General features: G+C 43.6%; 2 protein-coding genes across 7 annotated transcripts in view; one reads left to right on the top strand and one right to left on the bottom strand.

Annotated features, from left to right (window-relative positions):
* The window catches only part of MYO9A (myosin IXA), a 276224-nt gene extending 259646 nt beyond the window's left edge, over positions 1–16578 (top strand). For all 6 annotated transcript variants that reach the window (XM_032417536.1, XM_032417538.1, XM_032417537.1 and 3 more), the window contains 3 exons: positions 8856–9058; positions 11131–11273; positions 11940–16578. In XM_032417536.1, coding sequence (XP_032273427.1) covers positions 8856–9058; positions 11131–11273; positions 11940–12403 — 810 coding nt within the window. In that variant the 3' untranslated portion in view covers positions 12404–16578. The remainder of the gene's footprint in view (positions 1–8855; positions 9059–11130; positions 11274–11939) is intronic.
* A 2870-nt stretch (positions 16579–19448) lies between these two features.
* Positions 19449–25561, bottom strand: NR2E3 (nuclear receptor subfamily 2 group E member 3). The gene is made up of 8 exons (XM_032417600.1): positions 25480–25561; positions 24905–25079; positions 24625–24728; positions 24289–24537; positions 24027–24202; positions 22897–23143; positions 22538–22643; positions 19449–20715 (listed from the first exon to the last, which is right to left on the bottom strand). Exons 1-8 carry the CDS (start codon positions 25559–25561, stop codon positions 20583–20585), a joined length of 1272 nt encoding a protein of 423 aa, XP_032273491.1. The 3' UTR covers positions 19449–20582.
* Between the last annotated feature and the right edge of the window lie 438 nt (positions 25562–25999).

Genomic DNA, 25999 nt, shown 5'->3' with positions numbered 1-25999 from the left:
TCCCAAAATCAACTCAGAAATCTGTCAGTTTATTTTCCCATGCTATTCAAAAGATATTGGTATATTTGCGTAAATAGCAAACTTTGAAAAGAACCTCTTAAAATATCTTTTTTATTGTGAAATACAACACATATAGAAGAAGCACAGAAGCATACATACATATCTTAATGAATTACAAAGGGACTATCTAAATACCACGTTTAGGTCAAGAAATAGAACATTGCCAGCACCCCCAGAGGTTCTCCTCTTTCTCTTTCCGAACACAGTCCCTTCTCTCTCTCCCAAAGTAAGCAATAACCTGAGTTTTATGTTAATCACTTACTCTGTTTCATTTGTTGTATGTATGTATCTCTGAACACTATAGTTTTGTTTTGCCTGTTTTGGGGCTTTATAAAAATGGAATCATGTAACATGTATTGTTTTATATCTGACTAAAATAAGTATGTGTGTAAGACTTATCCATATTGTTGTGGTTAGTTGTAGCTCATTGTTGTTAACTGTATAGTATCCCGGTATATATGTATACCACAATTTATCCATTCTAGTGTTGAAGGACTTTTGGCTTATGTTTTGGGGAATTATGAATAATGCTGCTATGAACATTCTGATACATGTATTTTTGATAGAGACATGCACATATTTTTGTTGACGATACATAGGAGTGGAATTACTGGGTCACAGATATATGTATCATCAACATTAGTTACATAATAGTAAACTTTTTTCCAACATGGTTGTACTGTACTAGCAGTGTATGAGGGAGGGTTCCCAGTTGTTCTACTCCACTACATATATTGCCAGATTCCTTCATTTTAGCCATTTTAATGGTTGTGTCAGAGTGGTTTAATTTGCATTTTTATGCTGTGACTCTAATGTGCTTAAGCACCTTTTCATAAGTATACTGGCCATTTGGCTGTCCTCTTTTGTGAAGGACCTGTTCACATCCCTTGCCCATTTTTCTAATTGGGTTGTCTGTCTGTCTTTGATTTGTAGGAGTTCTTTATGAATCTGGTTACTTCTGTTTCAGATTTTTTCTTCCATTCTTAAAAGTATCTTTTTTTTATGTTCAGTTAGCCACTATATAATATATCATTAGTTTTTGATGTAGTGTTCAATGATTCATTAGTTAGGTGTAACACCCAGTGCTCATCACAACCCGTGTCCTCCTCAATACCCATCACCCTGTTTTAAAGGTATCTTTTGATTAACAGAGGTTCTTAATTTTAATGTAGTCTAATTTATCAATCTTTACTTGTAGGGTCATGTGTAAGAATTTTTTTTACTACTTGAGGTTATAAAGATCATCTTTATTATCTTTTAAAAAGCTTTATTGTTTTGCCTTTGATATTTAGGTATCCAGTCCACGTGGAGACAGTTTTTGTATGTGATAAAATGAAGGCAGTGATCTTTATCTTTCCACATGGATATCCAGTTTTTTCAGCACCATTTATTTAAAAAATATTTTTGGAGCTCCTGGGTGGCTTAGTCAGTTAAGCGTCCGACTCTTGATTTCAGTTCAGGTCATGATCTCAGGGTCATCAGATCTAGCCCCACATTGGGCTCCGCTCCTCGCCAGGAACCTGCTTAAGATTCTCTCTCTCTCCCACTGCCTCTCCCCCCCAACTTGCTTGCTGTCTTGCTCTAAAAAAAAAAAATTAAATAAATAAAAAATAAAAAAATAAAAAACATTCTTTCCATACAGCCATGAAGTTCCCCTTTTATTATAAATCAAGAGTCTGTATGTGCATGGATCTGTTTCTGTGCTCTCTGTTTTGACCTTGTACCAACACCAGTGTTTTTAATTACTGTAGCTTTCTAAAAATATCTGCTGGAACAAGTCATCCTACCTTCTTCTTCAATAGTGTTTTGATTATTCTTGGCTCTTTATGAATCAGCTTCACAAAAATTCTCTTGGGATTTTTACTGAGATTCCATTGAATTAGTAGATTGCTTTAGGGAGAATTGAGATTTTTTTTTTACAATATTGTTCCCATCCATGAACATGATTTCTCTCTCCATATAGACCAGTTCCTCTCAAAAATTTTTTAAAGTTTGTTATATAGTGATCTTACATATCTTTAGTTTGAATTATTACTAGGATTTTAATATTTTTAATACAATTATAAATGTTATTTAAAATTTTTATATCTGTTTCTCATTAAATACAATTGATTATGGTATTTTTCACCTTGTATCTGGTGACCTTTCTCAACTCACTTATTCTAATAATTCTGTGGTTTTCTTTGGATTTTCTACCTCTACAGTCATATTGTTTATGAATAATGATAGCTTCATTTGGTCTTTTACAGTCTTTATGCCTTTTATTTCTTTCTCTTACATCAGCTAGAACCTCCAGTACCATGTAGAAAGGAAGTGCTGATAGGGATCATTCTTGGCATGTTCCCAATATCAGTGGGAAAGCTTTCAGTCTTCTATCACAAAGTATGATGTTTGCTACAGAATTTCTGTAGATGCTTTTTAAGTATGTTCCCTTTTATTTGTGGTTTTCTAAGAGTTGTTACTATGATTTTATGTTGAATTTTATGAATTGTTGTTACTATATGTATTTTGGTGTTCATGAGACTATTTTATTGGGGCGCCTGGGTGGCTCAGTCAGTTAAGCATCTGACTTTGGCTCAGGTCTTGATCTTGGGGTCCTGGGATCGAGCCCCGCATCAGGCTCCCTGCTCAGTGGGGAGTCTGCTTCTCCCTCTCCCTTGGCCTGTCGCCCCAACTTGTGCGCTCTCTCTCTCTGAAACAAATAAATAAAATCTTTAAAAAAGTGAGACTATTTTATTGACACACACAGTGAATTTCTAATGTTAAACCATCATTTACATATTACTGCAATAAATCAACTTAGTCTTGTAATAGCCTTCTTATATATTGCTTGATTAGGTTTATAGTATGTTTTTAGGATTTTTGCACCTGTGGTAATGAGTAAAATTATCCTATAATAGTCCTTTTAATACCCTTGTTATGTTTTGATATCAAGGTAATGCTGGCCTCTGAAAATGAGTTGGGAAAGAGTTCTTTTTTTAAAAACTTCTGTGGAAGAATTTGTCTTCTTGTTTGCTAGTAAAATCATCTGGCCCATAGTTTTCTTTCTGGAAGAGTTTTAAATTATAGATTCAATTTATAAGATTTTTCACATTTTTAAATTTCTTCTTTGACAGTATTAATTACTTGGATTTTTGTAGAAATTTCTCCACTTTATATAAACTTTCAGATTTACTGACATAAAGTTGTTCATAGTAGCCTCTTAACTTTTTCATGTCTACAAGATTTATAGTAGTATCCCTTTTTTCATTCCTGCCTTTGGTTATCTGTGAATTCTTATTTTTTCTTCAGTCTTGCCAGGGTTTTAAACTTTTTATCAGTCTTTTCAAAAAGTTACGTACTAGCTTTGATCCTCTTTTTTCTAATGTTCATTTACTCTTTGTTTCCTTTTTTCTCCTTTGGTTTGCTTTGTTATTCTTTACCTAGTTTCCTGAAATTGATGCTTATCTCTTTAATTTTTAACCTTTCTTCTTTTCTAATGTATGCATGTAAGGCTATAACTTTAAGGTAGGCAGTGTTAAAGTATATCTCACATATTTTGATAGTGTTCAAAATAATTTCTAATTTCCATTGTGATTTCTTCTTTGTCCATGGATATTTTAAAGTCTCTTTCTTAATTTCTGAATTTATAGGGATTTTTAGTTTTCTCTTTGTGATGACACTATCAGGAAACTTATTTTAAATTACTTTAAAGGTCAGATAAATATTTTTAACCCCTTGGAAATATATTTTCTTGCTGTATGTGCTTGAAAATAAAGAATATTCTGAAGTTGTTAGATACTGAATTCTTCATATGTCTGTAATATCACTTATGTTTATCAAGTTGTTCCATTCTGTAGCTTTACTGGTTTGTGTTTACACATTTGTTTTTTTCTGGGCTAGTTATAGCTTTGTCTGTTTCTTCGAGTATTCTGTCAATATGTCACTTTAAGTTTTCAGAAGGCGTTTCCTGGGCACTTCCAAGTTTGGAAATCTTCTATCTTCTTCATAATTTGAGCTTTTGTCAAATATCCCTCTTCATCACGGGTAACACTTCTTACCTTAAAGTTTACTTTGTCTAGAATTTATATAGCTACACCAGTTTTCTTTTGATTAGACATGCTATGTCTTTTATTCCCATCTTTTTACTTTCAGCTTTCTGAATTCTTTTTTTTTTTTTTTTTTTAAGATTTTATTTACTTGTTTGACAGAGAGCGACATAGCGAGAGAGGGAACACAAGCAGGGGGAGTGGGAGAGGGAGGAGCAGGCCTCCCGCTGAGCCTGGAGCCTGATGCGGGACTCGATCCCAGGATCCTGGGATCACGACCCGAGCCAAAGGCAGACGCTTAACGACTGAGCCACCCAGGCACCCAGCTTTCTGAATTCTTTTGTTTTATATGTGTCCCTTATAAACTTCATATACTTGGGTTTTCTTTACTGAGACAGTCTGACATTCTTCAGATTTTAACTAGAGCATTTAATCTATTTACATTTAATGTAATCTTTGATATATTGGGATTTAAATCTGTTTTATTTTGAGCTTTTTATTATTCCTACCTGATACATGTTCCTTTTCTTTATTGCCTTTTTTGGGTTTGTTGTTTTGTTTTGTTTTGTTTTGCCTTTTTCTTTTGGTTACTTTTTATTCCATTTTTTCTTTTGTTAGTTTCAAGTTTTACATTTTTTCCCTCTTTTTTTTTATAATAGTTAACCTAAAGATTACAACATAAATCTATGACTATCAAAATCTATTAATTTGTGCTTTTATCTTAGATGATGTAAGGACTTTCATATGCTTCAGCTATTATATTATTATATATGGTATAGTTGCTGTTATTTTTAATTATCTGTGTACTTTAAGTCCAGCACATTATTCTTATGTTTTATGTAATCAATATTCATTCAAAATTACTCACATATTTTCTGTTATCCTTGCTCTTCATTTATCACCCTGACTTCTCTTCATTTTTTATATGTCCTTTAGTGCAGTTGTATTGGTGACACATTCTGTCTTTGTCTAAAAATGTCTTTATTTCAACTTCACTCTTGAAAGTGGTTTTGCTGTGTGTAGATTTCTAGATTGGTAGTTTCTTTCCTTTCATCACTGTAAAAATACCGTCTATTGTGTTTTGCTTTCCATTGTTTCTGTTGAAAAGTAACCTTTGAACCTAATAGTTTCTTTTTGTTGCACATGTATATATAGTTTTCCATTTCATAACTCAGTTAAAATTTTTTTTGAGTATAGTTAACACACAATGTTACATTAGTTTCAGGTGTTCAACAAATATATGTTATGCCTGTGCTTACCACAGGTGTATGCAGTGCTATTACAGGTAGTTACAGTACCACTGACTAGATTCCCTGTGCTGTACCTTCCATCCCCATGACTTATACATTCCATAACTGGAAGCCTGAAATCTCCTACTTCCCTTAACTCATCTCTCTGCCCCCTTCCCTCTGGCAGCCATCAGTTTGTTCTCTACATTTATAGATCTGATTCTGCTTTTCATTTATTCATTTGCTTTGTTTTTTAGATTCCACATATAAGTGAAATCGTGAATTTGTCTTTACTTGACTTTTTCCCTCTGGTTCCATCCATGTTGTCACAAATGGCATGAGCTCATCTTTTTTTATGACTGAATAATATTCCATTACTTCTTTATCCATTTATCAATCAATGGACACTTGGGTGCTTACATAATTGGGCTATTGTAAGTTAATGCTGCAATAAATATGGGGGTGCATGTATCTTTTCAAATTAGTGTTTTCATTTTCTTTGAGTGAATATCCAGTAGTGGAATTACTGGATCATATGGATGTCCTACTTTTAAGTTCTTGAGGAACCTCCATACTGTTTTCCAAAGTGGCTGTACCAATTTACATTCCCACCATTGGTGTAAGAAGGTTCCTTTTTCTCCATAACCTTGCCAATATTTGTTATTTCTTGTCTTTTTGATTCTAGCCATTCTTACAGATGCAAGATGATATCTCATTGTGGTTTTGATTTGCATTTCCCTGATGATGAGTGATGTTGAGCATCTTTTCACATGTCTGTAGGCCATCTGTGTGTCTTCTTTGGAAAAATGTCCATTCAGGTCCTCTGCCCATTTTTAAATTGGATTATCTGTAGTTTTTTTGGTTTTGAGTTGTGTAAGTTCCTTATATACTTTGGATATTAACCCCTTATTAGATATATGATTTGAAAATATCTTCTCACATTCAATAGGTTGCCTTTTTGTTTTGTTGCTGGCTTCCTTCACTGTGCAAAGGCTTTTTATTTTGATGTAGTTCTAGTATTTATTTTTGCTTTTGTTTCCCTTACCTTAGGAGCATGGAATATATTTTCCACTTGTTTGTGTCATCTTCAGTTTCTTTCATCACTGTTATGTAGTTTTTAGAGTAAAGGTCTTTCACCTCTTTGATTGTTTATTCCCAGGGATTTTATTCTTTTAGGTGCTATTGAAAATGGAATTGTTGGGGCGCCTGGGTGGCTCAGTTGGTTAAGCCACTGCCTTCGGCTCAGGTCACGATCCTGGAGTCCCGGAATCGAGCCCCGCATCCGGCTCCCTGCTCGGCGGGGAGTCTGCTTCTCCTTCTGACCCTCCTCCCTCTCATGCTCTCTGTCTCTCATTCTCTCTCTCAAATAAATAAAATTAAAAAAAAAAAAAAGAAAATGGAATTGTTTTCTTAATTTCTCTTTCTGCTACTTCATTATTAGTATATAGAAATTTAACTGATTTCTGAATATTAACTTTGTGTCCTTGTTGCAGGTATACTTTTTTTCTGACTCTTGATTTCGGCTCAGGGTTGTGAGATCGAGCCCTACATCAGGCTCCGTGCTCATCACGGAGTCTGCTTGTCCCTCTCCCTCTGTTCCTCCCCACCCTGCTCACGCTCTCACGCTTTCTGTCTGTCATAAATAAATCTTAAGATTATCTCTTGTCTTTAATTTTTAGCAATTGTGTCTATGTATGGACTTCTTTTTATTTATCTTCCTTAACATTTGAAGGCTTTCTTCAGTCAGGTTGATATATTTAATTGGTTTTGAAAAATGCTCTGTCATTACCTCCTCAGTATTCTACAGGATCTCTCGCCTCTTCTGGTATTCTTTTTACATATGGTAGATCTTTTTATTGTGTTCTAACTTTTTACCTTCTTTCCTGAATTTTTTCAGGAAAAATTTTGTTTTCTCTGCTTGATTCTTTGTATTTTCTTCTGACTTAACTTCCAGTCTACTATTTCAGATCTTTCTATCTCCTTCAGCATGATTATTTTAAGTCTGTCTGATAGCCACAATATCTGGAGTCATTGAGGGTTTCTGGGTTTTGTTGTTTTCACCAGTTTTCATTTACATTGTCTTGTCTCCTTTTGTGCTTGGTTACCTTTGATTATGTGTCATACATAGTATTTGAAAAACTATTTGTAAAAATATTTTGAGGCCTGAGAGGATATGATTTTCCTCCAAGGCATGTTTTCATTTTTTTCTGTCAGGTTCTAGGGCACTAGCAATCTGGAGTTACTTTAATCCAGTTTTAGGAATTACAGTTTTCTGGACCATTCAAATGACTCGAAGCTAGGCTACAGTGTCCACAAGGACTTTTGTTTCAGTTTACTCTTATGTTTAGGATGCAAACCTTGCGGATCCCTGTGTCAGGCATGAAGATCTTACCAGCAGTCCATACCCTTGTGTGTTTTATTTCTACCCCAGGGATTGGCAAACTTTTTCTATAAAGGACCAGAGAGCAAATATTTTAGGCTTTGTGGACCATACAGTCCTTGATGCAACAATCAATGCTGCCATTGTTCTTTGGAAGAGCCTAGACAATGTGTGAATTAATGAGCATGAATGTATTTCAGTAAAGATTTATTTACAAAATCAGGCACAAGGCCAGGTTTGGTCCAGGGCCATAGTTTGCTAACCCCTGCTGTAGTCTGTCAGAAGCTCTCCTCAGATTCCCAGCCACCTCTTCTTAAATTTAGGTTAGCCCTGAATGCTCAACTAGCCTCTCTGGTTTGCTTTGTTAACTAGCTCTCTGGTGCCTTCAGGAATATTTTATGTTTGGTCCAGTTGCTCTCAGCAGGAGGTTTAATCTGAAATACCTAGTCTGGTATTATCAGAAGCTAAAGTCACATACAAGGTAACCAACTTAAAAGCAATGACATTTTTTTCCCCTCTGATCTCAAGAAGGAAATTCCTTAAGGTGATCTCAGAATCTCTCTCACTAGCATCCTGTGATACATAAATGACTTTTTTTTTTTTATGAAACTGACTTTTCAGGACCTGTTTCTGTAGTCTTCCTAGAGAGACTGTGCATTCCAAGGTTGAAGTTACAGAGCAGTGTTGTCCATCAGAACTTTGTAGGATGATGGAAATGTTCTATATCTTGCACTGTTCAGTATGGTAGCCACTAGCCACCTGTGGCTATTGAGCACTTGAAATGTGACTAATATGAATACAGAACTAAAATTTTACTTTTATTTAATTTTAACTAATTTAAATTTAAATAGCCATGTGTGGATACTTAATTTGGAGTGGACAAAGCTTAGATTAAATGAAGAATCTCCTCTCAGTGCATAATGTGTTCCTACAGTCCCACCCACCAAAGTATCCATTTTCTAGTGCTCTTGCAAGAAATAGTTAATCTAAATGTGTTTGATGGACAGTATCTTTTAAATATCTGAGGCCTTGCCGAAAGTTTCCATTTATTCCTACCATTCACCTGGTATGATGGAAGTACACTTGCTATCCTAAATGGGCCACATACAACTAATGCAGTCACTCACTTTACTTGCTAACACGTATTTTTCTTTGCAGGGAAAGGGGCGACTTCGTCGAGGAAACTATCCAAGTCCATCCTCTCCTGTTGTAGTTCGGTTGCCCTCCATGTCTGACGTCCCAGAAGAGACCTTGACTAGTGAAGCAGCTGTGGAGACTGACATCACGGAACAACAGCAAGCAGCGATGCAGCAAGAGGAGAGAGTACTGACTGAGCAGATTGAGAACCTACAGAAAGAGAAGTGAGTTTCTAGGAGGAAAGGGAGCGACTAGTTATTACCTGCTTTCATTTTCTTCATTCTCTGCTCTCTTGATTTTTCCTTATTTATTAAATATCCCCTATGTGTCAAGCACTGTATCAGGTAATACAGGGGATGCAAAGATGACAAAGACATGTTGCCTGGACTCGGGTAAGAGCGTGAAGAGTTGTCACCTTAGCGAGGGAAGCTCCATGAGGAGGGAGACCTGAAGCTTCTTCAGTGACAGTGCTGGAGAAGGCTGGCTGGGATAAGGTGTGTCAGTCTTAGCCAGGATTCCTAACAGGTCTGAGATCAGTTTCAATGAACAGATTGGTCTTTAAAATGAGGAGTAAGGATTCCTAGGCTAAGACAGAGTCCCTTTCAAGAATGGGTATTATTCAGAACTCCCTGAAGTGGGACACCTGGGTAACTCAGTCGGTTAAGCATCTGCCTTTCAGCTCAGGTCATGATCCCAGGGTCCTGGGATCGAGTCCTGCATCGGGCTGCTTGCTGGGCAGGGAGCCTGCTTCTCCCTCTGCCTGCTGCCCTCCCTGCTTGTGCTTGCTCTCTCTCTCTCTCTCTCTGACAAATAAATAAATAAAATCTTAAAAAAAAAAAAAAAGAACTCCCTAAAGAAGGCTATTATCTGAAGATCAATATAGCCATGGGGCCACCAACTGGATGGTCAGGGTAAGGCAGGAACTCTAGTGGATGCTGGGATACTAGGTAGGAAAATTGGTTGCAATTTAGGAGAGAGACAGTCAGCTCTGTGCCCTCTACCATCACTGGAGCAAGGGTAGGTAACAATAACACTCTATCTTGGGGATAATACGGACATGCTATGGTTCTTTTTGAGGGTACTGTGTACCGGTTCTTATTGACAATATCTTTAAAGTTTTAAGGGGATTTTTGTTTCTGAGTTCCAGGATCCCAGGTCTGAGAGCTTGATGCATTAGGGGACATATGAGTCTGTTAAAGTAACTTTTTGCCTGTCAGGGTTGATTCTAGAATTTTGGTAAGCTAAAAAAGCAGCTGAAACTCAGCTGTGCAGAACATGGTAAGGCAGAAGTGGTGCACATTGACCAGGGGCTAGCTGTCTGATTTGAAAAGAGGACCTCACTCAGCTTTGATGAAAATGGTATTGGAGGTATAGAAGGGTGAATAGTTTGAGCTAGGCAGAGTGGAAGCAAAGCTGAGAAGGCTCTGAAAGAGGAGATTTGGTAAGGAGGTTGTGGACAGTTTGGGACTCAGAGCTGGTATATTTCCAGGTAGTGACAAACTCTAAGATCTGCCCATTGGAGAAAGTTGCCCATATAACATGAAGGAAAGGTTGTTAGAAGTAGCAGACACAAGGACACTTCGGTGTGAGAATACTGAAGTGAGCTTTTACAAAGATGTTTATTGACAGATCAGGGTGACATCAGGTAGTAGCGAGAAAGCAAGATTAGGAACCAAGTACCAAAACTTGAGGGAACAAGGGGACACAACTGAGAGGTAGGTGGGTGCCTGATGAAGAGGAGTAGAGAATGTTGTGAGTGGAGGTGGCATAAGAGGCAAAGGACAAAAAGATCAGTGACGTTTTACTTCATCAGAGGTCTCTCTGTGGTTAAGGTAAAGGATATCATCTGTAGCCAGTTAATGCCAGTTCATGGAAGATAGTTAAAGAGCTGGAAGGAATCTTAGAGATTATCTCATGTCATCTCTTTGTTTTGTGGATGAGGAAGCTGAGGTCCAGGGAGAGGAAAGTACTTTCCCAGTGCATTATGTATGAGTTTAGAGTGAGTTTAGAACCCTGATCCCCTGGTTATCAGCCCAGAGTTCATTTTACCAAAATACCTTACAGCTGCAGCATCTTTTCCCACCTCGCTCTTTGCTCTATTATAGGTCCCAGGCTTTGTGTTTGTAGCCTTCATCATTACTGTGGCTGACCAGTCTTCATGACCACCTTGGATGGGAACAGTAGGAAATGTGACTGTTTTGCTACTTAAATTTCTTTCATCATAGGTCTTTTTTTCCTGTTGTCTTCCTTCCTCTTCTTATCAAACGCTAGTGGATTTCTTGATTATATCTTACAGGGAGGAGCTAACGTTTGAGATGCTTGTACTGGAACCCCGTGCTTCTGATGATGAAACCCTTGAGTCTGAGGCCTCCATTGGGACTGCTGATAGCTCAGAAAATTTGAATATTGAGTCTGAAGGTGCCATCTCTGAGAAATCAGGTAAATGAACATATTAGATCAAAGACTCCAGATTTGTTTTGCAAGGGAGGATTAAGGATTCCCAAGCTAAGACAAAATCCCTTTCAAGAATGCCTGACCTTATGTGAGAAGGTGACAAAGTCCTAAAGAGTTCAAATATACTGATCTTTGTGAAGCTTCCATTATGTATTGTTCATCAAACCAAACATTGAATGTAATGGAGTCTTTTTTGTCAATTTAATGTTTTCTCCTCTGTTTACCACAGAGAAAACCCAATAATCACAACACATGTTGTCTTACTGACCCATGATCCATGTTCTAAGGGTGGTTAGTAGGAGTTGTGCCCTGCTGAGAGATGGGCTTATACCAAAGGAGATATTTAACTACCTGGCATGTCTCAGGGAGACTTAGAACTACTACATATCCTGGCAGTATTTTAAATGATAGTGACAGTTGTAGACCTCTCCTAATGGGTAGTCGAACTCCAGACTTCTTGGGGTTGATTCTTAAATGATATGTGTAGAAATGGATAACTTCTCAGGTTATGACTGTGGACAAAGTAGGTCAGCCTGGACCGTTCAGACGTCAGCCCACCCATCACATGGGAATGGTGAAACCTATTCTTTTGGGATGATTTGCTTTAGAGGAAATTGTCACTTAGAGCTTTGATCTCTCCTTTTGCTTTAGAGAGAAGCTTAGCCCTGAGCTCCCTGAAGGCGGCTGGCAAACCTGAACCTTCAAGCAAGCTACGAAAGCAGCTAAAAAAGCAGCAAGACTCCTTGGATTCGGTGGACTCTTCAGCCTCTCCTTTATGTTCGTCTAACACTGCATCTTCTCATGGGACCAGAAAACGATTTCAGATTTATTCTAAATCTCCATTCTACCGAGCTGCCTCAGCTGGGGAGGCCCTGGGAATGGAAGGGCCATTGGGCCAGACCAAATCCCTGGAAGATAGGCCTCAGTTCATCAGCAGAGGAACCTTCAACCCTGAAAAGGGCAAACAAAAATTAAAGAATGTGAAAAACTCACCTCAGAAAACCAAAGAGACCCCAGAGGGGACAGTTGTGTCTGGCCGCAGGAAAACTGCAGACCCAGACTCCAGCTCCACCCAACAGCTAGCTCTCTTTGGAAACAATGAGTTTATGGTCTGAACTGGCAGCTGGGTACCCCTTCATGGCTACAGAGTGGTAAACACATCTCATCTTCAGGGCCTCTTCTCATCCCCTCGTCCACAGTAGTGCATCCTAACTGTGGTCCTGCCTCTTGCCCACGCATACACCCGAGGCCTTGGGTGCTAATGTCCTGGGCCTCCGGCAGAAGCAGAAAGGCTGCTCTGAAGACTGCTGGGGATGGTGCCGGCCGTGCCTTGGCTGCTGTGTTTGCCTGGACAGTTCACTACGCGGAGCCGCCTGGGGCCGGCGCATTTGGGTCAGGTTGGCGGTCTTCCTACTTGCCTCTCCTCCACCCTCTTTTCCTTCCCAGAGGTGGGTGTTGAACTGGCGGGGGGGACATGGTGGGCCTGAGGGAACCACTGATTTTTGACATTTGAAGAAAACATATAAATCTTTCTTAACCGTGAAAGCAAAAGCCTTTGGGTTTATTTTGGGATAGTTAGGAGCTGGGGTAGAATATAATTTTTTTCCAAGGATTTGTAAACAAAAAGCCTAAGCCCTCTATTTTAAGATTTTTGAGAAATACTCCATGTTATATCCTGGGGAAAGTAAAAAAGTAATTGTTTCCATGAAGCCATCAGAGCATGTCTCAGACATCTGGTTACATGATGAAGAAGAGAGTATGTGTTTTATTTTTTGATGATGTTCAGTGTCATAATAATGCTGGTTTCATTCCTGGTTAGTTCCTGCCAAATATATTGCATGGGCTGAAGTTTCAGTTGCCCTGCTGTTCTCATACTTCCTGGTCCTAGGATTAGGTTCCTCTAATTTTCTTTTTAAGTCTCAGAGACATGGTGATCCCTAAACATGAGGGTCTCATCCTAATCCACCCAGGCTTTCCTCTTTGTATAGATTAAACTGAAGATCGCATATGAACCTGTTCATCTTCCACCACAAACTCAGACAAGTAATGTGACCATCTAATCACTTCTCCCAAAACATTCATACACAACACTGCATGAATAAGTGTTAACAGAAAGCTGCCAAAAAAATGAAAAGGTTTTTAATATAACCATCTAACTATTATCTTCTTTTCTTCAGACCATCAGTATTAAATAGATGAAAAAATAAATCAAGGACTACTTGAAGCTATTTTTGTTAATATTCTGGTTACTGAAGTTTACTGTAAATATATATGTATAGTATGCATATTTCTTTTTAACCTTATGCTTCCCTCCTCCTCGTGGAATTTCTTCCCACAGATCAGGGGCCATTGGATAGGGGTGAGAGCCACTGTCCCTGGGTTGAGGGAAAAATCAGACCATCTTTTTCACCACTGGGTGTCTCCATACACCTGAGCTATAATAGCATTTTAAGCTTCTTAGCATTTGTGGGATTAGAATCTGTTTTTGCTATTTATAATATATGGAAAATGAAACATGATACTCTTTCTTGAGATAAGTATGTGAAAATGTTTATTTTTAAAGTCACTAAATGCATCTTGTCTAACTACCACGTGCACTGTTCTGAAAAAGAGCCTTTACCATCTGTAACCCGAATTTTGGTTATTCTTTCTTTTCATACTTCTTCATTTGAAGTTGTAGAAATATTAAGACTTTTGTTAAGGCAGATTCTCTCCTGTTACACAACACTGAACCTCATGTCACTGCCTCGGTGGTTATTGTCAAGCCCCAGAGGTCAGGCTTAGAACATCATTCTGAGTGGCAGCTAAACGTAGCAGGAGTCTTACCTCTCCCTGGTTTGGTTTCAGAAATGAGCTAGGGAAGGGAATCTTTTTAAATCTCCAGAATGATGATGGTTGAGTAAGTGTTAGATTTTATATCCCGCAAACATCTGCCACCTTGTTCATGCTGAGGAGTAATAAATGTAAAGCCTTTTAAAAATTGGAACTTTGGAGAATCTCCTAGAGGAAAACCCAACCCCTCAGCGTGGTCGGGTCCAAGTGGGACTTCTGGGGCCCCGGGGCCCCGGGCGGGGCTGCGCAGGCTGTTTCAGTATTCCTGGGGGAGTAGTGTCCTGCTGGGCATTGACTACTACTCTCTGCTTGCTCCAGAACATTGGTTAAATACCGTATGAAAAAAAGATGACCCTTGTTGGATAATTTCCTTTGGCCCCGAGGAACAGCCTGGAGAACACATCTTGGCATATGTTCTCTCTTCTAAATTTTTTCAGATTTTCTTTGTTTGTTTGTTTGCAAAATAAGCTTTTGGCAGTTGAAAAAAAAAAAAACTCATATAGGTCACTTTATAGGAACTAGGCAATGGATGTTAAGAGACTTTATATTTCTCAGGGACCTGAAACCTGAATTTGGATAAAATTAAATAAAAAATACTTGTTTTTTGGTTGCTAGATTTGTGGATTTCTAGTCATTTAACCAACTGCCAGAACGGAGGGTGGCGGGTGGGGAGAGATCCACACAATCGTAAGAATGGAGAGCAAGTGTGGGACCCTCCCTCTGAAGGAAAGAAAGCTTTTCTTCTCATAGGATAACAAGTACTGTTGGCCTGATAAAGAGATGAAGCCATAACTCTTAAAAACTGTCAGAACCAAGTGCTGTATCTTCTTCCATCGGTCTTAACTGATCCTCTCCGTGGTTAAAGTTATGTTACCACGAAGTGATGCTGTATTATAATCACTTAGGACGAAAATGTTTAACCTTCATATATGTTGCATTTGTGCCGCCCATTGCTTCTCCTTTGCTTTTCTTTGACCTCAGATGCCACAGACAAAAACCCTGTGTGGCAGCAATGGGCAGCCCCACATTTGGAGCCCATACTCCAAAATACAGAGGAATTCTGTTCATATCACACATTCCCAGCCCCAAACAAAGCCTGGATTTTCACTTCTCCACATTAAAGCCAACTATCCCTTATCATGGAAAATGTAATAGAAGCAGAGTAGTACAATTTTAAGGTTACAGTGTGTATCATTAAGTGAAGCAAATTTGTTTAACAGCAAGAATCAGGGAAGTGACATACTTAGTTTGTAATGCACTTCCTGCCATTTTAATTCCTTTGCCACTCTAGGCTTCTGGAAATACAAAGGGAGATACAGAGTTCCAGCATGGGCCTTGAAGAGACAGAGGGACCCGAAGTCAGGGGTGGGATACCAGAGCCCCTACCTTCTCATGCTTTGGAAACCAGCTGCAGCTCTTACCCTGCTGCTGGGAGGTTGGTGGAGACTTCTGTGTTCCTTGACAGTAGGCTTGTTTTTACTGTCAAAGACAGAGAAGAGAGGGGGTCCTAGAAGCATGCTGAAAAGAGGAGGTCCAGCAAGGTTCTGCAGGTCCACTTCAGTGACTGTGGGCCATGGTTTTCCTTTTCTTTTGTTTTTTGTTGTTTTTTTTAACTATAACTAACGAATGTGTACCTTTCACAAGCACTTTGGTAAACTAGAGAAGAAATTCTCAGGATGTGTTCAAAGCTAAGAGAGTTTTAATTTTAAAAAGAAATATAGTCCAGATGGCTTTCCTCATCCTCCTCTCCTCTTTTTTCTCCCTTGGTGGGGGAGCTAGGCATGGGGCATGCATCATTCTGTGTTGACAAATGCATCATGCCTCTCCATAATTTTGTGACAGTTCCCCAGCACTGCCCCGCAGTAGCACCATGCTAGCCTTGGTAGTGAGAGTCCTTGGTATCTGAGGGAGTCCTCAGTCTTTCTGTGCCCCTCACATACTTTTAACCACTTTTCTCTGGAACCACTCCCACATTTGATTTGGTGTTAAAAGGTAACAGCAAAATGATGATTGTGGAGATGGATCTATTGGGTCTTGTTGGTCTCTTGGTTAAAACTGTTCTTCAAAAAAGCCACACGAACGGGCCTATCACCTTGCTATTCATTTATAATTAATATACCTATTTATCAGCCCTCTTAGATCACATAAAAGTTGCACCTTTTGAACCAAGTAATTGTATTTACTAGGGGAAAGGTGTGGATTACAGATTAGTATTATATTATTTTAATGGATTTAAAGTAATTTATAAGTATGCTGAGTGTAAATTTTTAAAAGACTATGTATTGTAAAAGGACGTATCCTGTGAAATATATCATTTTACTGTTTAACAGAATAATTCTATAAAAAGAATGATTTATCTCACCCACGGAACTGATTACATTCCTGATGCAATCAACAGGCACTTTGTAATTTCCTTTTGGGTTGGTTTTTTTTTTTTTTTTTGGATCGGGAGGAGCAAGACATCATCTGTGTAAAGTGCAGTTTATGTCACTCAGAATATGCACTGTATAGCTACACAAAAGCAGCTTGATGAACAAATCACTCCATGGCTCATTAAAGAACAAAGCTTCCAGAAGCAGCAATATGTGTGGTTTGTTTTCTGACCATCCTGGCTCCCACCCCAACTCACTCCAGTCCCACTCCAAGAAACAGCAGTGATTTTTGTTTGTTAAGCTGATTTTTGTATAAGGAAAGGACTGAGACCCAAAGTAACAAAGTGCAGAAGCAGTAAGTATTGGAACTCTGCTGAATTCAAGTGAAGGTGAGATTCGAGATAATCTTTTTCTGTAAGAGATGCTAGCTGCTAGCTGTTAAGACTTCCTTTAATCAGCCTAGAGCTAGGTGGACAGTGAAGACGGTAAGTCTACAGTTAGGATCCTCACCAAAAAGACTATGAAGAAGTAGCAACATCTGCTAGTAGAGGCCCAGGAATTCATGCCTAGGTTGTCATTTTTGTTCTGCCACTATGCTGTGTGACTTTGGGAAAGTCATGAGCCCTTTCTGGGTGTCAGTTTTCCCATCTGGAGATGAGTTCTCTTCCTCAGGTTTACTTCTCTGTAACTCCTAAGGACTCTCAGGTCTCAGTGTAAAAGGCAGTTTACTGGAAATTTCCTCTTCTCCCTTGAACTGGATTAGATGTCTCGTGTTCTCAACAGTGCCCAGTATTTGTGGCATCAAAAAACTGTTTTGAGGGGCGCCTGGGTGACTTGGTTGAGCATTTGCCTCTGGCTCAGGTCATGATCCCAGGGTCCTGAGATGGAGCCCCATGGCCGGCTCTCAGGAGCCTCCTTCTTCCTCTCCCTCTGCCTGCCGCTCCCCCTGCTTGTGCTTGCTCTCTCTCTCTGTCAATAAATAACTGTTTGATATAAGCTTCCCAAGGCAAGAAATGTGCTTATCTTCCTGACTCTTAGATCCCCAGCACCTAATAAAAGGTGCCCTTGCTTAAATATTGGACGAGCAGGTTGAATGAGATCAGGGGTTCCCAAATGCCAAACTAGGTCTAAGGTGAAATGGAAATTTATTCAGTTTTTAAAATCCTGAGATCATTTTCCCATTTCTTTTTGCATTGTTTACATTTTTGCATCAAATTTACATCAAAATGAAAAGGATAGTGAATTGTTTCTTAAAGTTTCTTTAATTGGCCAAGTAAAACCTGGAAACACCGTTTTGAAAATGTACCCCTGTGGTAACCAAATCTACAACAAACCTTCCCAATGCTTCTTAGCGTCTTTGGGTCTTTCTCTGCCTTTCCTACCATCAGATAGTCCCTTAGGGTGGAAGAGGAAAACCGTCTCACAAATCTGAAAACTGCAGTTGAAAAGAAAGGCCCAGATAGGTCCACAGAGACTGTCTCTGTGTGCTTCATAACCAAAGACATTTCTGGCGTTGAGGGCAGAAAAGCTTTCACAGTATCCCCTCTCCTAGCAACGGCCCTAAATGCAATGAAAGCTGTTATCCATTCGAATTTCAGTGGGGCCAATTTACAGCAAAATGTTGAATAAATCCTGAGATCAACTGAGCTCTGTATTGTATTAGGAAAACAAGAGCCACTCAGTGTATTTCAGGTGAGAGGGACATAATACAGGAATTAGGGGTTTAATAATACACACTGGAAGAACTGAAGAAACAAAAGTCACAGAAGCTCCCACAGAAAAGGTCGAGAAAGCCAACACAGATCTCAGCCAAAAGATCCAAAGTTAAGAGCTTGCCTGGAAGCTACTGCAATTTGAAAGAAGGCAGCCTGAAATCACCTTCCCACACAGCAGGCTGCAACTGCCTCCAGAGGAATGACTTCATCGTTTACCTGCCTTCCATTAGCTAGCCATAGGGGGAAGAGGATCCTGGGAAATGTAGTTCCTGGCATCTCTGCAGTGAGGACAAGACCTTAGAAGGGGGTAGTATTGATGCCAGGTTGACAGCAGCTAATCCAGTTTATATATCTCCTCTATTTCTCCAAGACCTCCTCCTGGAGATCCCAATCTCTCCCGGTGTGGAATTGCTGTGCTCACACATCCCAGACACTAGCCCATGAACTTCAACAGGCCACCTCTGCGCAGCTATGTTCTGAGATGCATGACTGTAGGGTGGATGTCCAGGGCCTATCTGGTCCTATTTCATCCTTCTTTCTTGCTACAGTACCTTTGCGCAGGCTTTTTATATGCAGGCCTTTAAACCTTATGGATGAAACTTTTGATAGGGAACTGGATAGTATAATGGCATTATAGACATTAGATGGCTTGAATAACAGGCAAGTCTGGTGTTTTTAGAAGATCAAGAATATGGGGCATCTGGGTGGCACAGTCAGTTGGGGATCCGACTCTTGATTTTGGCTCCAGTCATGGTCTCAGGGTTGTGGGATTGAGCCATGCATCAGACTCTGCACTGGGTGTGGAGCCTGCTTAGGAATCTCTCCCTCTTCCTCTACCCCTCATCCCCACTCTATATCTATATATCCATATATAAAGATCAAGAATAGTTTAAGTGCTCAAGTGGAAAGGGCTCAAGCTGGGCAATACTTGCCATACTCTTTCCTCTTCGGGCACCAGCCTAGCTATTATCATTTCCAGAGCAGAGTGTCCTGAACCACCTCCTTCCATCAAGGCAGGATATCTCTGTGAGCTGGGAGAATTCATGCACAGGCCAAAGAGCAAGAAACCCCTAGGATTTTACAGATTTCTCACATGACCTTCTCCTCTTGACTTCAGGCATTTCTTCTTGGAGGACAGGAAAGGCAACAGAATCGTTCAGTCATTCCAGGGGTGGGGAGCTCTGGGGGTGGGGGGGCAGTGCCAGAGTTAAGTGGAGTTAAGTAGAGTTGCACCAGGGTTTAAGTTCTCTCCAAGCCTCAGTTTTTTCATTTATCACTGGGGATGGATGACTGGTCCCTGTCCCAGAGCTAATCTGAGGATTGAATATCAATGCCCATTCAGCACTCAGTTCACTGCCTGGTGTATCATCAAGTGGCCCACACAAGTTCACTTTTTGCATTACTATCATTTCCTAGGTCTTTTGGGTCTGTCTTTGCAAAGGAGGAGGTTTTTCGGAGCATCTCTCCATAAGGAATTAAGAAGTAAAAGAGACTCCCCTTCTAAAAAAGTGCCTGTAGCCGCCTGGCGTCGAGTGTGATGTGCTCACCTTTGTTTATGGAGGGGTGAGGAAGGGCAGGAAGAGAAACACCGACAGCGCCTGTGGGGTGGTGGGACCCCATCTGGAGGGAGGCTGGGTTTTCACTCCTATGGGAGATTTTGAAGCTGGGCTTGAATGTGTTGCCCCTGGACTCTGCCGTGGCATGGAAACCAGATGGAACACAAGAGCCTGTGCTCATTTCTTCAGTGTCCCCCAATGGAGAGCCTTTAACACATTTGTTTTCTTGGTTTTATTTTTTGTCCACTTTTTTATTGAGATTTAACATAATACAGTAAAGCGCACAAATCTTAAGTGTGCGGCTCAATTAATTTTTATGAATGAGAGAATTTGTGAAACCACCACCTAGGTCAACATCAAGAACATTTCTAGTAACCAGAGGGCTCCTCTGGGCCCCTTTCCAACTACCCCACCTCCCTACTCCAGGGGTAAACACTATTCCAGCTTCCGCCACCACCATTTAGTCTTGCCTGTTCATGAACTTTGTATAAGCAGAAGCTGTGCCTGGCAAAGTTCTTTCGTTCTACTTTTATGTCTGCGAAATTCATCCATGTTCTCACGTGTTGGTAGTTGATTCTTCTTGATTGCCGTTTTCCATTAAATGAATATACCATAATTTATTAATTCATCCTACTGCCGATGTACTGTCAGGGGCTATTATGAATAAAGCTGCTGTGAATATTTTCATAATATTTTTGGTGGATATTTCTGCTTGGGACACATACCTACAGGTGGGATTGCTGGGTCACAGGGCAGGCAAGTGAGTGCCTTCAGTAGGCTGTTTCCTAAAGTAGTTGGACCCATTTACTTCCTCCTCCCTCAGTTTTTGAACATATCACAAAGGAGCTTCTCCATTGGAGTATTCCCTATGGTCTTGCGGAAGAAGAGGAGCTCAACTCTTTCGGAAGTGATAAACCTCAAAGATGGGAGAAGCAGGAGCAATTTCCCAAACCTGAACAGGAGAGAGGACACCATTAGTTTTATTACCAGCTTCTGAGCATGAGTCATGGGGGGCACTGGGATAAAAATAGTGAATAAATATTGTTTATTATGTGCAAAGATTGTAAAGTGAGAAGTTATTTATATTAATGCTATATAGAATGTGTTAATCATATATATGATTATTATAATTATGAGATGATTAATACTATGTATATTTGAATAAGAATATAAATGCCCCTCTGTAAGTCCAGTAGGATGATAGAATAGCCATTAGTGAAGGTGTTCTGAAGTTGAAGCATAATTTTTGTGTGCAAAAGAGATACTCATCCTAAGAAAAGAAACTGCAGTTTTAAATAAGAACCATTAAAAAAATTTTTTTTTAAAAAGGGCTCAGTCAGTTAAGCATCCGACTCTTGATCTCAGCTCAGGTCTTAATCTCAAGGTCGTGAGTTAAAGCCCCACCTTGCACTCCACGCTGGGTGTGCAGCCTACTGAATGAATGAATGAATGAACAAATCGATCAATCAATCCATCAATCAATCAAACAAACCATCTGCCAAGGCAAGGATCCCCAGTGCAGAGAAGGTAGATGGTGAAGCCCCAAAAGACAGATGGGAGGGATCAACAGAGGTCACTGCCCAACATCAAGGAGGCCACTTCAAAGTGGGGCAGCTCCACGCTCAACTCCCACCGTGGAGGTCTGTGGGAGGCCTTCCCTCATCTCCCAGTTATCTGCAGGACTTATTTGTTTCAACCCAAGGGCTTTCTTTCTCTTGCAAGTGCCAAGTGGGTGGGACAGAGAAGTTGCGCGTCTTATGCTTGTTCCTTCCTCTCTTGTTTTTCTGAGCTAGGGAGTTTCAGGAAGAAGTAACTAGAAAGTCAAGTAGAGAAATTGTTTTTCAAACTGGAGGTATTCGTCCCCTAGTGGATCTGAAATTAAACTTAGTGGGTCACCACCAGCCACGCTCGCAGCCTCTGAGTAGCTACTGCCCCCAAACCCAGCCACAGCAGGGCTCTCATCCATGCATATGGCTTAGCCAAGTGCATCCCTACGGGATGTTCCCTGGAGCTCCAACAGACCTGGTCATGGTCCCTCAAAACTACCTCTTCCTCCTGACTCTCCTTTTTATTTCTTGACTCCCGCTTCTCCCAAATAGCACCTCTTCTCTTGCTCCTTACATCCATCCATGTACCAAGTCGGACGCATTCTGACTCCTGGAGGCCCCTGCAACTGTCCTCTCCCTACAACCACTCCCAGAGAGCAGGACACCAGGGACTCCGCTGGAGGATGGCAGTGCGTGCTTCCCTCCCCGGTCATGTACTCTGGACTCACTCTAGCTCTGTGTACAACGCCCTCCTGCTCAAAAGCCTGCAGTGGCTCCCCTCTGCCTACCAAATCCCATATGGCCTTCGGCCAGCATTCAAAGTCCTGGACTGGCTGGCCGCAGAACGCTGTTCTAGCTTAATCTCCTACCTTCTGCTGGCAGCGATCTGTTACACCTTCCAAACCAGGCTCCTGCCCTAGCTGTCTACTTGGATGCGTAGCGAGAGATAGAGGTATCCGAACCCCTCACTATCTGATGGGGGTGGTTCTCATCTGTAGTGGGGCCACTGCGCTGGGCATCCTGGGAAGGCAACAACTTTGTCTTCTGCTCATTTTGGTCCCCACCCCTGGGACCTGGCACACAGGAGATGCTGGATTCGTGCTGGTTGAATCAGACCTTTGGGCCATCTAATGAGTGACACCAGGGATGGTGTCAAAGTGGTGGGGGGGAGGGGGAGGGTAAAGAGGTGAAGGGACAGATGGGCAGGGAGGCAGGTGCTCAGGTCACCTCACAGGCTGGCTAGGGTGGTGCGCCTTGCTGTGCTGGCTCAGCATCACTTGGGACTGGTCCTGCAAGGCCTCCACGTGCTCAGGATCCTTCAGGCCCCGAGTTTCTGGAGAGAAGCATCGGCAGTGAGCTCTTCTCCCAGCCCGCCCTGCCTGCCCCCGCCACAGTCAGCCAGGGCCCTCAGGCGGAGTGAACCCAGCCCTGCACCTCACTCCTCCTGCTCCCCAGGAAAGAAGCCTGCACACCCCCAGGTCTCTGTGGGGTGGTGGAGGCAGAGGGAGAGGCAGAGGAAATCACTGGAATTCCCATTCTTTAACCCCAACCACACTTCCGTAAGGCTTGGGCAAAGACTCAGTTACCTGGTTTGAAGAGGACCAGGGCCTTCATGCAGGCGAACTCTGTGGGGTCCACTGCCAATGCTCGGAACCGTGAGATTGTTTCCTGCAGGATGCGGCTCTCTGCACTGGCCAGTGCCAATCGGCCCTGGGAGCTGCCGGCAGCGGGGGCCTCGGGCGCAGCCAGCAGTGGGCAGGTGTCCAGAGGCAGAGACCACTGTATGGCCCCGAGGAGGAAGAGTTCACTCCATGCCTCCTCCAGCAGGATCACCTGTACTCAAAGAAGGAGCGAGCATGATGGCGGAGATCCAGCATCTCTGGCTCAGCCTGAACCTCTGCCACCTTCTCCGGGGCCCTAGGAAAGGAAGGGTTGGCCCTGGATGCCCAGACCATCTCCTGACCTCTGCCTGACATTGAGCCAGAGGCCCAGGGCTCTGGGATTTGGTATGATCTGGCCCAGCTGCCTAGGCTCCAAGATGCTCTATGCATTCCCTCCAGAGCCTCAACTGGAACATTTAGGAAAGCCTAGAGCCATGGAAGTTGGGCAGCCTCAGGGACAGTCCCCACAAGCGTCCCAAGTTGAGTGTGCTCAGCAGACTCGGCCTGACCTCTGAGCTGCTCCATCCAAACCACTGGCCAAGTGCTCAGACCCTCAGTGTGCCTCTCTTCCTGGGTTTATCGTGACAGGTCTGCTTGCCCTTGAGAAGCTCAGAGGGAAGTCCTACAGGTGAAGAGGTTAGGCGGAAACTCGAACCCTGAAGTCAGAGGCGTCTGTGCTCCTAGAGAGCCCAGAGTCTCCCACTTGCACTATTCAGGGTGTGCAGACAGCCCTGTCACATACAGAGGGACTGTGGGACCTGAGGTTTTGTCCAGGAGGAGGAAAGACCCAGGGGACCATAGGCACTCAAATCCCTGAGTGGCCCTAGCCACCATCATCCCCGAGGTGCACAGCCCACTATCACCTCTGCCCAGAGATGCAAGCGCCCCCAGTGGTCACATCCCTGAGACATGGATCCCTGACCAACACTGACTCAGAGACACATGCATCCCAACCGTCACCATCGCCGAGCTTCGGGCACCCCCAGTCATCACCTGCGAGGGGCTGTATGCGCTCCCAACGCAGCTGACTTAAGTGCATCCCCCGACACACACACCTGATCGCGGAAGGGCAGGTTGGAGAACACCGGCAGGTTCTTGGCCCACTTGACAGCCATAAAGAGAAGGCGAGCTGATGTCTCATGGATGCTGTCCAGGCCGCAGGGCGATGAGGAGGAGTATGGGGATGAGGGAAACTCGGGATCATCGCTGGTGACATCAATATTCTCGTCGGCTGTTGGAGGAGGAGGTGGGGACATCAGCTCCCAGTCTGGGGCCGGGGCAGGGGCTGCTCAGGGCCCCAGCCGGCCTCCCACTTACCATCCTCTGGCTCCAGCTTAGCACATGTTTCGGCTGTTATAAGGCTGGCCATGAAGTGGTGGTGCCCCGGCGGCGTGAGGGCCCCAGGCCCCAGGGCTCTGGCTGCAGAAACAGGCGTGGGGCCCCGTGGGCTGGGCCCCGCCGCGGCCAGGGGGGCCCCCAGGGGCTCCAGCCGGGGCTCCGGGTCTGACTCCACGCTGGCCAGCCGCAGCTGGGCCGAGCTCCGCGGCTGGCGCTCATTCTGCACAGCTGCGGAGGCAGGAAGGGTCAGGACACCCCCCGGGCCTGGGCCCCCATCTCTTCCGTCACTCGTCTCTGGGATGGGCCCCGACTCACCGTCCTGGTTCATGCCCTCCTGCAGGCACTTCTTCAGGCGGCAGGCCTGGCACTGGTTCCTGTGGGCCTTGTCCACCGGGCACATCCCCGCCCCCACCTGGCACCTGCAGGCCGAGGGCGCCCAGGGTGTCAGTGCCCCACCACCCAGGCCCTCGGCCGTGGGTTTGCGACATGCTTGGCCCAGTCCCTCCGCCCCTGAGAACGTCCTCCCCCCACACACCCCGCCCAGGGTCCCGCAGGGGCGGGAGGGGCAGGGCCGTCCCAGGCGGGCCCCCCTCACCGGTAGATGAGCCTCCGCCGCACGCTCCTCTTGAAGAAGCCGCTGCAGCCGTTGCAGGCGTAGATGCCATAGTGCTTCCCGCTGCTGCTGTCCCCGCACACGCGACACTGCAGCGAGGGGCCCGCGCCTGAGGGGGGCAGGGGCCCGGCTGGGTCGCACCCCTCCCTCCCACCGGCTCAGCGAGCCCTCCCCGCCATCCCCGGCCCCGCCCACAGTTAAAGCGCCAGCCCCTCTGGTGCAGACACCCCACCCCGCGCCCCTCCCCGGGCTAGCGCCGGCCTCCACCAGCCCGCCCCCGTTCCCTCTCTGCCGGTGGCTTCAGGCTCTGTCCTCCCACAGAAGCCTCCGGGACCCCACCCCTGGGGGGCTCCGCGGCCACACCCGAAGGCTGCTTCTCTCTCCTTTCCTGTCCCATCCTGGCTCTGCCCACCCCCATGTTCCGAGGGTTCTGGGTTTGCCCGCCTGTTCCCTCACTCTTGCGCACAGCCCTTGGAGCTCCTTTCACGGTCCCTGCGACCCTCTGGTGCACACTGCACTCCCCGAGGGCCCAGACCCCACCTCCAGGAAAGCCCTACCTGCGGGCTCCTCTCCCAGGCCCCACCTGCCCGGGGACTCCTTCCTGGGGGCAGCCACAGTGGCCGGCCCAGCTGCAGCCATGTTGGAGCTCATGCTCGGGCAGTGGGCCCAGCGCTAGTGGGTCCCAGGGCAGCCTGCACCTGCCTTCCTGAGGGAGGCGCTCTGAGTGGGCCCAGCCTTGGCCTCCCTCTTTTGACCTCTGTCCCTCTCTTGGTGCCCCTGTCTCCTGTTCCTACTTCTCCCCTCCCTGGCCCTGGTGGTCTCCCTCACTCCCTCCCAAGTCTCTCCTCTTTGTCCTCCTGCCTCCCGTCTGTCTGTCTGTCTGAACTCAGAGCTGCCCCAACTTCCCCTCACCACAGCGGCTCTGGCTCTAGGAGACTTCTCCCAGGGCAGTGCTGGACGCAGCTTATGATCCTCTTAATCTTTACTGTCTCCACAGGGGATCAACCAGCCACACCTGCGGCGTCACCAAGGTGCCCCCGGAGCCCCCCCCAACCCCCGAGCTGCCCAGTGTCCCTG

Source organism: Phoca vitulina, unplaced genomic scaffold (genome assembly GCF_004348235.1).
Source record: "Phoca vitulina isolate PV1807 unplaced genomic scaffold, GSC_HSeal_1.0 scaffold20, whole genome shotgun sequence".
In the NCBI taxonomy this organism is placed as follows: Eukaryota; Metazoa; Chordata; class Mammalia; order Carnivora; family Phocidae; genus Phoca; species Phoca vitulina.
This window is presented reverse-complemented; position numbering and strand designations above follow the sequence as displayed.

Coding starts and splice junctions, on each gene's coding strand:
- NR2E3 (XM_032417600.1), bottom strand. CDS start 25,561: ATGGCTGCAGCTGGGCCGGCCACTGTGGCTGCCCCCAGGAAGGAGTCC. Junction 24,729..24,904: donor CGGCGGAGGCTCATCTACCG/GTGAGGGGGGCC, acceptor CTCGGCCTGCAG/GTGCCAGGTGGGGGCGGGGA. Junction 22,644..22,896: donor CCTGGTCCTCTTCAAACCAG/GTAACTGAGTCT, acceptor GCTTCTCTCCAG/AAACTCGGGGCCTGAAGGAT.